General features: G+C 38.6%; 1 protein-coding gene across 1 annotated transcript in view; it reads left to right on the forward strand.

Moving 5' to 3' along the window:
* The window catches only part of PDE11A (phosphodiesterase 11A), a 414,214-nt gene that overhangs the window by 216,650 nt on the left and 184,214 nt on the right, over positions 1 to 13,350 (forward strand). The window contains exon 6 of the mRNA XM_060016528.1: positions 1,742 to 1,874. Within this exon, the coding sequence (XP_059872511.1) occupies positions 1,742 to 1,874 (133 nt within the window). The remainder of the gene's footprint in view (positions 1 to 1,741; positions 1,875 to 13,350) is intronic.

Raw genomic sequence — 13,350 nt, forward strand, 5'->3', positions numbered from 1 at the left:
TTCCCACCACACACCAGGTCAGCATTTTCCACATTGTTTCATCACAGAAGAGATGTAGACAAAACCTGTGGTACACAGGCAGCGCAGAATGAATCAATAGCTTGATTAATCACTGCAAGAAATCATCAGCATTGAATGATTTTATAAGCTGACAAGTGACTTCATTAAGTTGGAACCTCATATCAGGAGCACTGTTATGTTTCTTCCTGTATTTTGCTTTCATTACAGCACAATGTAAAATTTCACTTCTCACAGGTAGAATACAGCAAAGAGAAAATAAAACGTGGACTTTTTTGTTGTTCCTTTGTTTGTTTGAGAAAATAAAGGCTTCATCTTCTCTTTGAAGTCCTCAGTCTTTTTCCTTCTTTGACTTAGCCATCATCTGAGAAATTCAAGACTCTGCTTTTTATTAACACTTCCATCTTCAGCCAGAGATCCATAGGGAATACGTTTATGTACCAGTAACGTTTAATATGCAATAAGGGCTGAATAACCTCACAAATATATGTTGAATTTATCAGACGCAGACCAGCAGTCATTACAGATGAGATATATTCATGATGGTAAATGATGTCTGTGCTTCCCTCTCGTTCACACATCTGGTGGCCTCTCCATGTCAGTTTCTGGCATTCTCAGTATGGCACAAATTCCACACAGGCACATTATTGCATAATAACAACGACTGTGTACAGCATTTAGTGTTTTTATTACATATAATGCAGCTTAGATTAAAAAGTCAACAGAGGTATTATTCTGACTGTAGTACACTCATTAACATCTTCAGGAACCCAGGGTTCCACAGAACGTAGTTTGGAAAACATTGCCCTGTATACTTGCATTCTTTTACATAATTTCAGTTATTACTGGTCAAGCCACAAATCTAACATCCTCCCGGAAAATTTTCCTTGATATTGTTAATTTGAACAGTGCTCAAGTTTGCATTTCCACAGCTCGTGGCAGTGCTCAATAGGCATGGGGGGGAGAAATGATGGAAGGGAGGGATGAAGTGAGGAATCTTACTAATTCTTATGGCATTTCTGTAAATTTGACATTTGTAGTGAAGTAGTGAAAGTGACACAAAGGAAAATTCACAAAATCATTTAACATAAAATTCCTTGTTAAAATCAAATATGGATTATTTTAAATTATTATTGTTAAGGGTAGAGTTAAAACAGATTTTCCAGTAAGATTTTGTAAGTAGGAAGTGTGTTTTTGTTAAGAAACATACTCTGAAACTACAACAATAGTTACAAAACACTAACACTGAGTCTAGATGTGCTCTTTTGCTACACTTAAACTTTTGTAAATTCTCAATTTATTTCCGGATTTTTCTCCATCCTTAGGTTTAATTCTCCCTGGTATCAAGCATCTGGTCTGCTTAGTTAGGGGGTGCAAGCTGGGAAGGTCAGTAGAATTGATTATGCCATGGCGTTGGCATCCTATCATCAATTTTGGTCATTACCTGGTTATCTGCTTTATGTCTGCCTGCTTTGGGGCCTAAATACAACCTAGAGTTATCCTCTGGATCATAGAGGGTCTATCATTTCTACCCATGGAGTTGATTATTTTACATGATAAAGTAGCTGCTTATAATTACCTCACTATTGTTCTGTGATTAAGGTCAATTACCCCTTCTTAATGAGGGTAGGTAATCCTGCTATGAGTGTACTTTTGCAGGGTTTGCTTGCAGGTAAACTGATGTTTTTCTCTTTTCTTACTGCCTGCCTTGGTGTTCTGATAGTTTCAAAGAAAGCATGGAGAAATCATCATACTCCGACTGGCTGATAAATAACAGCGTTGCTGAGCTGGTAGCTTCTACAGGCCTTCCAGTAAACATCAGTGACGCCTACCAGGATCCCCGCTTTGATGCTGAGGTAAGAGGAGGCCTCTGGTTGCAGTCTTAAGGTTCGGTTGTTACCCTGTTGATGGTTTGCTGGCTGAAGCAAAAAAGGGACATCATACAACTCAAGAGCAACCCCTGAATTTACTGGCAATTCTTCTAAATCTTTCCCCTGTGATCTGAGTTTTAGCATCGCCTACTGCTGACTGACAGGAAAGCTTCCTGTCTCTACACTGATTTGTGGCAAAATGGCTATATAGTTTAATTGCATATGTTTGAATCCCTGCCAATTATATTGTACATGTCTCTGAACTTTATATAAACTGAATTATACTGTATGTATTCTTCTGTGACTTGCTTTTCCATTCAATATATGTTCCTAAGTCACATGAATTTGTAATTCATTCATTTATTTTCACTGCTGCAAAGTATTCCATTGTATGAATAAGTGTCACTTTTTTTATCCACTGTAGTATCGATGGAAATTTGGATTCAGTGTTTCACTGTTACACACATAACTGCTAAAGACATTCTTTAGTCCTCTAGTCTGATGCTCTTTTATGATTGGGGGCATTTTGTATTAAACATATAAGTAAACCCATGCATTAAGTATACTCATGCACATTTTATATTAAACATAGTTTATATTAAACTATGAAATGGTTAATAATAAAAATGTGTATATAACATAGTTATTTCCCGATAGATGTTAGTACAACTACCATATTTTATAAGATTGCTCCCAAGAAAGAGTACGTTGGCTTCTGTTACTGTTTAATGTTAATTATGTAGGCGCATTGTGCTGATGTACAGAATATATTAATATAGATTCTGACTTGGCAGAAGCCTAACTTTTAAGGTGGTATAGAGTAGCATCCAGATAAATTTACATTAATTTATAAAATGTCTCTAGGGGTGTGTGTGCACCCATATGTGTGTGTGGTGTGTATTCAATAAATTGCAAGATTAAATTACTACATTACAAAGCTAAGGTCTGAAGAGTAACAGGAGTGTTGCAGTGAGGACAGTGGTGTGTTCCAGGCAAGGCTGAGAGAGCATGAGGAGTCTGGGAATGGAGATGAGTTAATGTAGCTGGAGGGCCAGGTTGATGAGGTGGGGGAGGGAAGTAGGGGGCAGATCGCCCAAAGGCTTTGAAAGCCCTGTTAAGAAGTTTGAGTATTTATCGTGGGCAATGGGGAAACACTAGTTGAGTTGCATATGGGGGAGAAGCAGGAGTTATACTTTAGAAAGATCACACTGGCTTCAGAACAAAGGTTAGATCAGTAATAATAACTGAACATTTAATCAGAAATGAGAGCTGGTCTACGACTCTGGAGACAGACAAGGATTCAGTCCTAGTCTCTCAGACTCCACAGCTCTGCCTCTGAATCCTGCCCTGTGCTGTCTCCAATGTCTGGGGTGGGACACAGCAATGGTTGGGAGGCTGGAATCCAAGTCAAATGTATAACTTCATTCAGATCTTTGCAGATGTCTGCATGGAAAGCTTAAATTCGTGAAATTTACCACATCTCTGTGGCTGCCTGGAATTCTCTTTCCCCAGGCTACATCCTCTACATATTTTCTATTCATTCTTCAACATCAAGTGGAGATGCCTGTATCTTGGACATCCTTTCATGAACTCCCTTTCTGAGTTGGGTGTCTCTCCAGTGTGCTCTCTTAGCTGCCCCAATGCTCACCAGCCTCTAGCTCTTGTCAGTTCTGATGCAGTATTTCTGAGCTTTGAGATACCCTCCCTGGGAAAGTACACAGTCCAGAACTTCTTTAGTTCTCCTCCTGTAAGGAAGAATACCATCATCCCTGGTTCTGTGACTAACAGAGCAGAAATGATTTATAGGTGTCAATATTTATATGCATTAACATTATAATTGGGTTAGGATTGATGTTATGAAGTTTTGCCTTCTGCTATGTTTCTTTCCTTCTTGACTTTAGAGAGAGGATACTGAAGAAAAGACCTCTAAACACAAACTTTTATGAAGAAATGTTCTCAGTATTCTATTACTAACATCAGTAACAGCTGAACAAACTGAAAGGCTAGCTATGCAGAAAAAAATCATTAATTGCCAATTCATTGTTACAAAGTCAACATATTAGATTAGAGGTTAAGAGATGATGGTCGATTCCTACCCCAAATTATAGTGCTAAATTTGGTATGGCTTGCTATTATTCTGCTCTGAGCTTTGGGCCATAAAGTCAAATTCTGGGGTAGCAAAAAGAGTCAACAAATTTACACCATTTTAAAAGTTGGTTCATAAGACATATGCAAAAGTGTAACAAAACATGATAAACACCCACCACCCAGTTTAAGAAAAAGAATACAATCATTACCTTTGAATCCTTGTACTGATCTTCCTTAATCCAGTCTCCTTTATTTCCCACACACGATCCTAATTTAAATTTAACATTCCTTTGCTTTTATATATAGTTTCATCACATATGTTTGAATCCCTGCCAAATATATTATTACATTTTTTACATATTATTACATATTTTACATTTCGCATGTCTCTGAACTTTATATAAATTGAATTATACTGTATATCTTCTTCTGTGGCTTGCTTGTTCATTCAACATAAATTCCTGAGTCATGTGCACTTGTAATTCATTCATTTATTTTTAGGGCTTCTAAGTATTACATTGTATGAATGTGTCACTTTATCCACTGCAGAGTTGATGGACATTTGGATTCAGTGTTTTGCTGTTACATGCATAACTGCCAAAGACATTCTTGTCCATGTCTCCAAGTGCACATGTGCAAGAGTTTTTGTAGTGTCTGTACCTAGGAGAGTGACATGCTGGGTCATAGGCTACAGCTATCTTCACATTTAACAGGGAATAAAAAGTTCTTGACCAATCATTACTTTTTTTCTTATGAAAAACAGTATATGTCTCAAGAATACTTCTTGCTGATACAATATAGTGAGCCTGAATAGCCTATATCCTTATGTCTACAGGCAGACTCCTACCACATCTCTTCCTGATTAGCGATATAGCCATTTTATGTCTTCCTCCACACACTGCTCCATTCCAGTAAGACAGCCTGCCCGCTCATCTATAAAAAGAATGTTGTGGGCTCTTGAGCAAAAATGCAACAGTTAATTCTATGGGACTGAGCATAAAAATTTCATGCCCTGATCCAGTAGTTAGAGGCAATGATGTCTGAAGACAGTAAACTGTGGTAGTTTAAGCAGTGACCATTTTGTGAAGTCACTTTCTTCCCTAGTACCTAGACCATCATTATTTCTTGACCTTCCACCTAAAATGCTTCCAATCTTCCACACAACTAATACCAGATTTTAAATGCAAATCTGAAGATGCAATATACCATGATTTTTACATGTTCTCTTTGTGTGGTACTGAAATATAAAATTACTTTATGTTCCCCTTCTCATGCTGAGAGGGAAAAAATTGGAAAAGAATTAATCAATACAGATGGAGGTGAGAGAGAGAGAGAGAATTCTGCCTAAATATAGGTAGTTAATAGATTTGTCCTGCAAATGTGTGTATGTTGTGTGTGTGTATGTGTGAGTGTGTGTGTGTTATGTATCACACCAGGAAAAACAAAATTATTTATCTGCTTAGGCTTCCTCCCTTTTCAAGAATATTTTGCCTCAGTGACAGGTGTCAACTGCTTATGTTAATTAATGAATGAAACAGACTCCAGACTGAGCCACAGAGCTCTCCCTCAAGAAGTTAAGAGGCTTGAACCTTCTCCTTACAAGCCTGATATAAGATGGTGTAGATGATATGATAAAGATAATCAATTCAGATAGTATCTTTCATTAACATACTAAGTATTTCCCTCAAGATAAAAAAATACAATGACAAAATGGAATTGCTTCACCCTTTCACTAAAGGTAATTCTAGAGTTATCCTAGAGACAGAGGGTACCTTTTAGAATTGTGCTGTCTTCTTGGAAAGGTTTACATCCTCTCTTCTTGAGTCTGGTATATGGGTCCATAATTTCTCCCAGTAATCATAACTAAGTAGTTGTTTATCAGTGATAGAATATAAGGAAATCATTTTTTTTAAATCTAGGATTAATGGATTATCTCCAATAGGTATCTCCACTGGGAAAACTATATGCTTTTTTGTTCTCTACATTCACTAAGTTCCCTGAATAATTTGAGGCTGGTTAACAAAAATGATAATTTGCAGGGAGGTTTCATGGGGAATTCTTTTCAAAGCATTTCCTATTTTTTCATATAGATTTTCTCAACATAACTCTATATCCTGAGCACTGGCATCTATCCTAAATTTCTCAATGGCTCAGTGACTAATTCTGGCAGTTTGAATTCTCTTCACTGAACATGAAGAAGGACACCAATTCATTAGACAGCAGGGACCTGGGATAGAGCCCCCCAAAGTGGATTGGCCTTATTCTGGGGTTTCATACTGTAGATATATCACTTTCAGTTAATAGAAATATTAGAGATTTCTTTCATTTACAGGTGAGGAAACAGAGGCTCAGAGAGCTGAAGTGACTTGCCTAAGGCCACACAGCTTCCTCAAGACAGGGCACAGAACAGACTATGGGCTTTCTGATTCCTGATTCAGTTCTCTCTCCCTGAGTGGCCTCTCACGGGGACCAGCTGCTCAGGGGCTGCCTGGAAAACAGTCACCACTCTGTCATTCCTCTGTCTACACTGGTGTAGGAATTTATGTACGGCAGACCTATCTTTTTGTCCCAGCTGCCCTACTCACCAGCTGGGTAGTCTTGGGCATACTACTTGCATACATAATGTAACGAGTAAAATTCTATATAACTATTTTGTAAATCGTGCAGTCCTATAAATATATAAATGTCAGGTGAAGATTTTAGTCTGGTTGAGGACTAGTTTTTCGGTTCTTGAAGGATTGCTAGAAGCAGGTCCTTTTCTCTAAATGAGGAGGTCTTTACACAGAACTGCAGACCAGCAGACCTTGATCATGGACAAGCCAATGTCAATGTTCTTTTTCTCCAGAGACACATGAGGAAAGAAGAGGAAAGTCTCTAGCCAAAGAGAGGAATAAAGGGTGACTGTTGACAGCAAAAAAGGGATGGTGGCAATAATCTGATAACTTGTAGGTCTTCAAGAAAGCCAGGTCTTTTCCTGTCTGGTCAGAGGAGAAACAATAGCAGGTGTTACCTACAAAGGTGAATAAGGCTGGATGCATGTCCTATGGCCTTGGGCGGCTCTGGGGAGATGTTCACCGTATCCTCCCCTGCGGAGACCAGCAATATGCTGCCCTGGCTCTTCACGAGAGTGGCTGGCCAGTCATCCAGGGGCCAGGTTACCCAAGCACATTTAGGTATGATCGGATTTTAGGGGCTGGCTATACTGCCCAGGCCCAAGCAGCCCACCAGTCCTTAAATCATAAGGCTAAAAGCCAGTGCCTAATAAGAGAGAATTTATTCCATCAACATTTGCTTTGGCTATACAAAGTGGAAACTGCATTTCTCATTTCTGTGTCTTTCCTACATTGTGGTAACTTCTGGTAAGTCCTCAGAAACTCTGCCCAAAGATATGCAGCAAGAGAACGATCCTTATTTTGAAATCTCAGTTGTGAAACCCTTGGTCTTCCTTTTGATAGAAGCTACAAAGGGGTGTCTTTAATGTGATGTAAACCTCATCCCAGGCACTTGCTGTGAGGGCTACGGGGCAAGTAATCATAGTTGTTTACCTGCTGTGTGTTCTCTTTGTGATTGTTTTAAATATTTAATGGTGTCCCCTCCTTGTGGTGAACAGAACGACTTAGCAGTGAGGCACAGTGATTACTTGCCTTCTGTCTGCCTGTTTGACTCCTAGAGAGGTACCTGCTGGGCTTGATAGCATGCATAGTTTTAAGGCCAAACTCCTTGGTTTATGGGTGGAAAATTATGACGGAGTGGTTATATAAGATAGTCACAAAGCCAGAACCAAATTTCTGAGGCTTACATTCTGCAGCCTTATGAAGATCACTGTATGCTAATTCTCTTACAAGATTCTGCAGTCCTCAAAAAGGAGCCAAGACAGAAAAGACTGACTAAATGTAACTCATTATATTTATTCATAGTGGCTCAAGAAACACTCACATTCATGGGTTATCATGCTAGTGAGTTTTGTAGTCTAATCAGTCATTTGCTCCGTGGTAGGGGTATTCATGCTTGGCTCCTAAAGACACGGACAGGAATATCATGTATATTAATTTTCTGTTGCTGTGTAACAAATCACTACAAATTCAGCAGCTTAAGGCAAACACCTGTTTATTATCTTCTGTAGGTCAGAAGTCTGGCATGATGCCTAGGGTCTCACAAGGCCTAAACCAAGGAGGTGGCCCCGTGGCGTTCTCATTTGGTCCTGGCATTCTTTTCAAAACCCATTCAGGTTGTCGGCAGAACTGAGTTCCTTGCAGTTACAGACTGAGCTTCCCATTTTCTTACTGACTGCTGGCCAAAAGTCTCTCTTAGCTCCTAGAGACTGCCCTCAGGTACTACTAGCCATATGACCCTCTCACAACTTGGCAGCTTACTTCTTCAAAGCCAAAGGGAGAAACTCCAGTTGGCTCTCACAGAGGCTTACATAATGTCAGGAGTGACACACGAGAGGCTGTCCCATCACAGCCTTATAACATAACCTAATCAAAGAAGTGACAGTCCTATCACATTCACAAGTCCTGCCCACACCCGAGGGGAGGGGATTATACCAGATTTGTACAAAGTAAAGGGTGGGCAGGTGTGAGTCTTAGAGGCCATATCTTTAGAATTCTGCCTATAACACTATAATAAAGACCAAAATTGAGTCCATACAAAATATCCCATGAGATGATCTGTATGTCCTGATATGGAAAAAATGTCCACAAGAACAAAAGCAAGTCATAGAGAAGTATGTTTAGAATAATGTTTAAAAGTATGTATAGAATAATATATGTGGGTATATATACATATATATGCACATATTTTTCTAATAGACAACAAACTTAACATGTCCAAAACAGAACTTACAATCTCTTTTCTGCCAAGCTTGCTCCTCTGTTTCCCTATCTCTGTTAAGGCAACTCAGTTCTTCCTAATGCTTGTGCCAAAAATGTTATAGGCATGATTCTCTCGTGTTGCACATCTAACTCATCAGGAAGTATAATTGGCTCTACCTGCAAAATTTATCCAAAATCTGACCATTTCTCACCACTCAACTGCTACCACCCAGGTCCAAGCCACCATCATCTCTGGACCATTTCATGGCCGTAGCTTCTTAATCTACTTCTCTGCTTCCACTCTTCCCCTCCACACTCTTTTCTCAATACAATACCAGGGGTTTTAAATTTTTAAGTTATATTGTATCACAAGTCAGCTCACAAAGTTCTCATAGTCTCCTTACTTCACTAGAGTAAAATCCAAACTCACCATTCTTTCAGAGGTTTACAGTGCCCTACATGATGTCACCTCATTTTCTATCCTCAGCCCTCATTCATACTTCTCCAGCCACACCAGTCTCCTTGTTACTCCTAGAACATGCCACTCATACCCCTACCTCAGGGCCTTTGCACTGGCTACTCCTCTGCTGAAATACTCTTTCTCCAGTGTCTGCATGGGTCATATCCTCATCTCTTTATAGTCATCGTTCGAATGTTACCTGTTAGTAAGGTGGTATTTCTAATCCCTTTTATCCTGCTCTATTTTTTCCCCATAATTTTTAATACCTTCTAACATATAGTTTATTTATGTATTTTTTTGTATTGTTTACCATCTGCCTTTTCTCACTGGAATGTAAGCTCAAAGAAGGTGAGAATTTTATTGGTTTTGCTCACTGATGTATCCCCAATATCTAATAAGCATTATTATTGAATATTGTTCAATATTATTGAATATATTATCTGTGTTATTTATGAATAATTATATATTGTTGAATATTATAAATTGATGTATGAACATATTACATATTTGTAGGAAAAGATCAGGAAGAACTTATCCCAAACTGTTAATAGTTGCTATCTCTAGAGATGGCAAGATTACAGCTTTTGATTTTGGTTTAACTTGAAAATTTCACGAGTGCATATATTGTTTTTGTAATTAGGCAAAATTATAAAGAAGTTTTAAAATGTTAGACCTTTTATATCTTATGTGAAATTATATTTTACCAGGCTATTATGAGCCCTCTAAAAACTATAAACTGTTACTCAAAACCAGAATTGAAATAATGCAAGATCTAAGTAAACTAACTTGTCTTGCTGTATCTTTGGGGAATTCAGATGGATTACTTTCTATTGCCCTCGTCAGCAAGGAGTGTTTGTTGGATTTTATTCTAACTAATATCCTTGTCTGAGACTGTCCCAACAGCATGTACATAAACTGCATTTGCAAATGACCTGACATTGGGTCAGGTGGCTTCTTGGAGTGCATACTCTATTTACAAATACCTTCACCATGAAACAATTATTCTGGCCTTGCTTTTAGTCAGCATTGTGCTTATGAACTCAACTCCCAATAATTAGTTACACTCTAGCACATCATCTGTGAAGCTTTCTGCCCTTTTTTTTCATACTAGATCAAAGAACACCTTAAAACAAGTATACGAATGCACAACAAGCTATTATTTACTCAATATAAGGTATACTATTCTGTTGCTTAATTTAGTATTTCCTTCCCTTTATATAGTTATGGAAAGAATTTTCAGAGCCATTACATGCAGGGTTTCTTTTCTGCCTGCAACAGAAATGAACAATTGGACCCAACATTTAAATAGGAAAGGTTCAGCAAGGGGAATGGAAGAAAATAACTAAAAAGTAGGGCAGGCCTTATTCATGGATGGTTTGGTGGTCTATGTGTTACAGATTCAGGAGTGGCGGAAAACCCATCAGCACCCAGGTCTCCTCTGCCATGGGGGGCTGATGCCCAGAGTTACACAGTTAAATCTAAGATATCATGATATTAATTCTGTCACTCTTCAATCCCATGCAATTCTTCCCTGTGACGTTCTTTCTCTGATTTAAAAAAAAAAATTTTTTTTATTAAAGCCTGTTACAGACAACTCAAAAATTCTTACCCTTGTCCTGTAGCACTTAAGGATAATGGGACTTCAGGCTCTGAGATCCTTTGACCTAGAGCATTAAAGCCCCTTTCGCCTGTCAGATCTTCACAGCAAAGCACTTCTGCAATCTGGGATGCTGAGTGCTAGCCTGACAGGACAGCTCCTTTTCCATTCTTTGTAACGCCTTCTGGTCTATCAGTTATGCTTCTGTTACAAAGGGAAATGTGGGAAAATGGAACCATTAAGAGGTAGGGCTGAAATGCACTCGCTCCCGGTAATCTCTCAGTTGCTGATACTTAGTGTAAACCAGGCTGAGAGCCTTTCCCGAGAATGGGATTTGGTAGGGAAGATTGGACAATGGATATAAAATTTCCAGATGACCAGGAGGGTGAGGAAGGTTAGGAGGATTACTAAGACTTGAATAAGTTGTACAATGGGGAAGCTGTGGGTAGTGAAGACAAATAGGGGGCCATGGTTCTAAGAGTCAAACAGACTTTGCTGCATTGATAGTGGAAGACAACGCATCGGCTCTAAGTCCAAAGGTCAGTTATTATTTAGGAGTGCTTTCGTCAGGAATTTAAGGAATCATTTGTAGGCAATGTTCTAGAAACCTATGTGCAGATGAGGTTGGCATAAAGAAATGCCTCTTTGTTGTTTCAGGGAAATCAGGGGACTGACTCAGAACATCTCCTCCCTCACTTGTCCTAGTACCAGAATTTCTCACTGGTAGATTGGTGTTTGGGGGATAAAGTACTACTTTAGATTACTATTAAAGTTGCACATATTGTTCTAGGGGAAGAAAACACATTGCACATTAATGAGTAGTATTACGTTATCACCAATTCTTTTAACATTCCCTTTGACTGCCTTAGAGAGTCTGGAAAATATGACAAGTATGTTTTGATGGCTCCATGAGGTAAACCATCTTAAATTATATCCATTAACTGGAAAGACCCAGTGAGGACAGAGACTTGGAAAATTTTTAGTATATACATCTTTAATTGGAAAGAACTAGGCACCCCTAGATAATGTATTTATTTTAATGGTAGCCTCCTGGAAAGGCTGCTTAGTCTCATATGGTCTAATATTTGGGACTCTAATAATGTGAATTTTAATCTTTATCTTTCCAGAAACAACAGCCATTGCCACAAATAGACAACTAGAGGATTGCCTCAATTATCTTAAAATTGGAAAATTCACTCTCATCATACTCTGCCATCCTTCCTTCTTCCCCTCTCCCACCTTGTTGGGCTCATCAAGCTTGCTAATCGTCACCACCCCCTCTTCCCTGTGCTCATAGCCAGTTAGTGCTGGCCCCACTTCCCTTCCTCAGCCACAGTGGGAATGGCTTAGAAATACCCTCAACATCCTCAGTCGCCGCTCCCCTCCTCCTGGGCTCAGCCCGTGCGAGACTCTAGCTCTGCTCTCTCAGTGTGGCCTTCCTCTTCTCCAGAACTAACCACTTTACTTCTGTTCCTGATCCCATTCCTTCTTCCCTTGACTATCTTTGCCTTCAGTTATCCTTCTGTGTTACTAAATGCAATAGCCCATTTTCAGCGCTTATCCTGTTTGACTATTGTGCAACATTTGACACTGTTGTTCCCCTCTAATTCTATTTAGAAAATAACTTTTTCTCTTGTGTACAAGTAATTCATTATCTAAAATTTAGAAAATAGAAATAGTAGTTTAAAAAACTCCCATAGGCAGAGTTCTTTCACAGTGTATACATGTATCAAATCATAATGTTGTACACTTTAAATATGTTACAGTTTTGTCAATTATACCTCAATAGAGCTGGATGAAAAAAGGATCAGTGGTTGCCAGAGGGATGGATGGATGAATAGGTGGTGTACAGAAGATTTTGAGGGCAGTGAAACTACTCTGTGTGATGCTGTAATGGTGGATACATGTCATTATAAAGTTGTTAAAACCATAGAACATACAGCATCAAGAGTGAACCCTAATATAAACCATGGACTTTGAATGATAATGATGAATCAGTGTGGGTTCATCAGTTGCAACAAATGTACCACTCTAGTGGGGGATGTTGATAGTGAGGGGTGTTGATGTGCATGTGTTGGGGCAGAGGGTATATGGGAACTCTCTGTACTTGCCTCATTTGTTATGAACCTAAAACTGTTTTTAAAAAATAAAGTTTATTTTAAAAGCAAAGAAACAAACAAAAACCCCCATGGACAAACAATTCAAAGGCAACTATTATGGTTATAATTTTTCCAGGATTTTCCAATGTATGTAATATATGTTTGTACACCCACAGATGCCCACACTACTATCACTTAATGTATTACAATTTTCCCTGTTTACAAATATTCTTCTATAGCATGATTTTAATTAGATGGATAATATTCTACTGTGCTATGATTTACTTAACCAACTCCCTCCAGTGGAATGTTCAGGTTATTTCTGATATATCATTATCATAAATAATGCTATGATTCATACCTTTATACGTAAACTTTTGTGCATAGCTATGATAATTACCAT

Source organism: Delphinus delphis, chromosome 7 (genome assembly GCF_949987515.2).
Source record: "Delphinus delphis chromosome 7, mDelDel1.2, whole genome shotgun sequence".
Taxonomy (NCBI): Eukaryota; Metazoa; Chordata; class Mammalia; order Artiodactyla; family Delphinidae; genus Delphinus; species Delphinus delphis.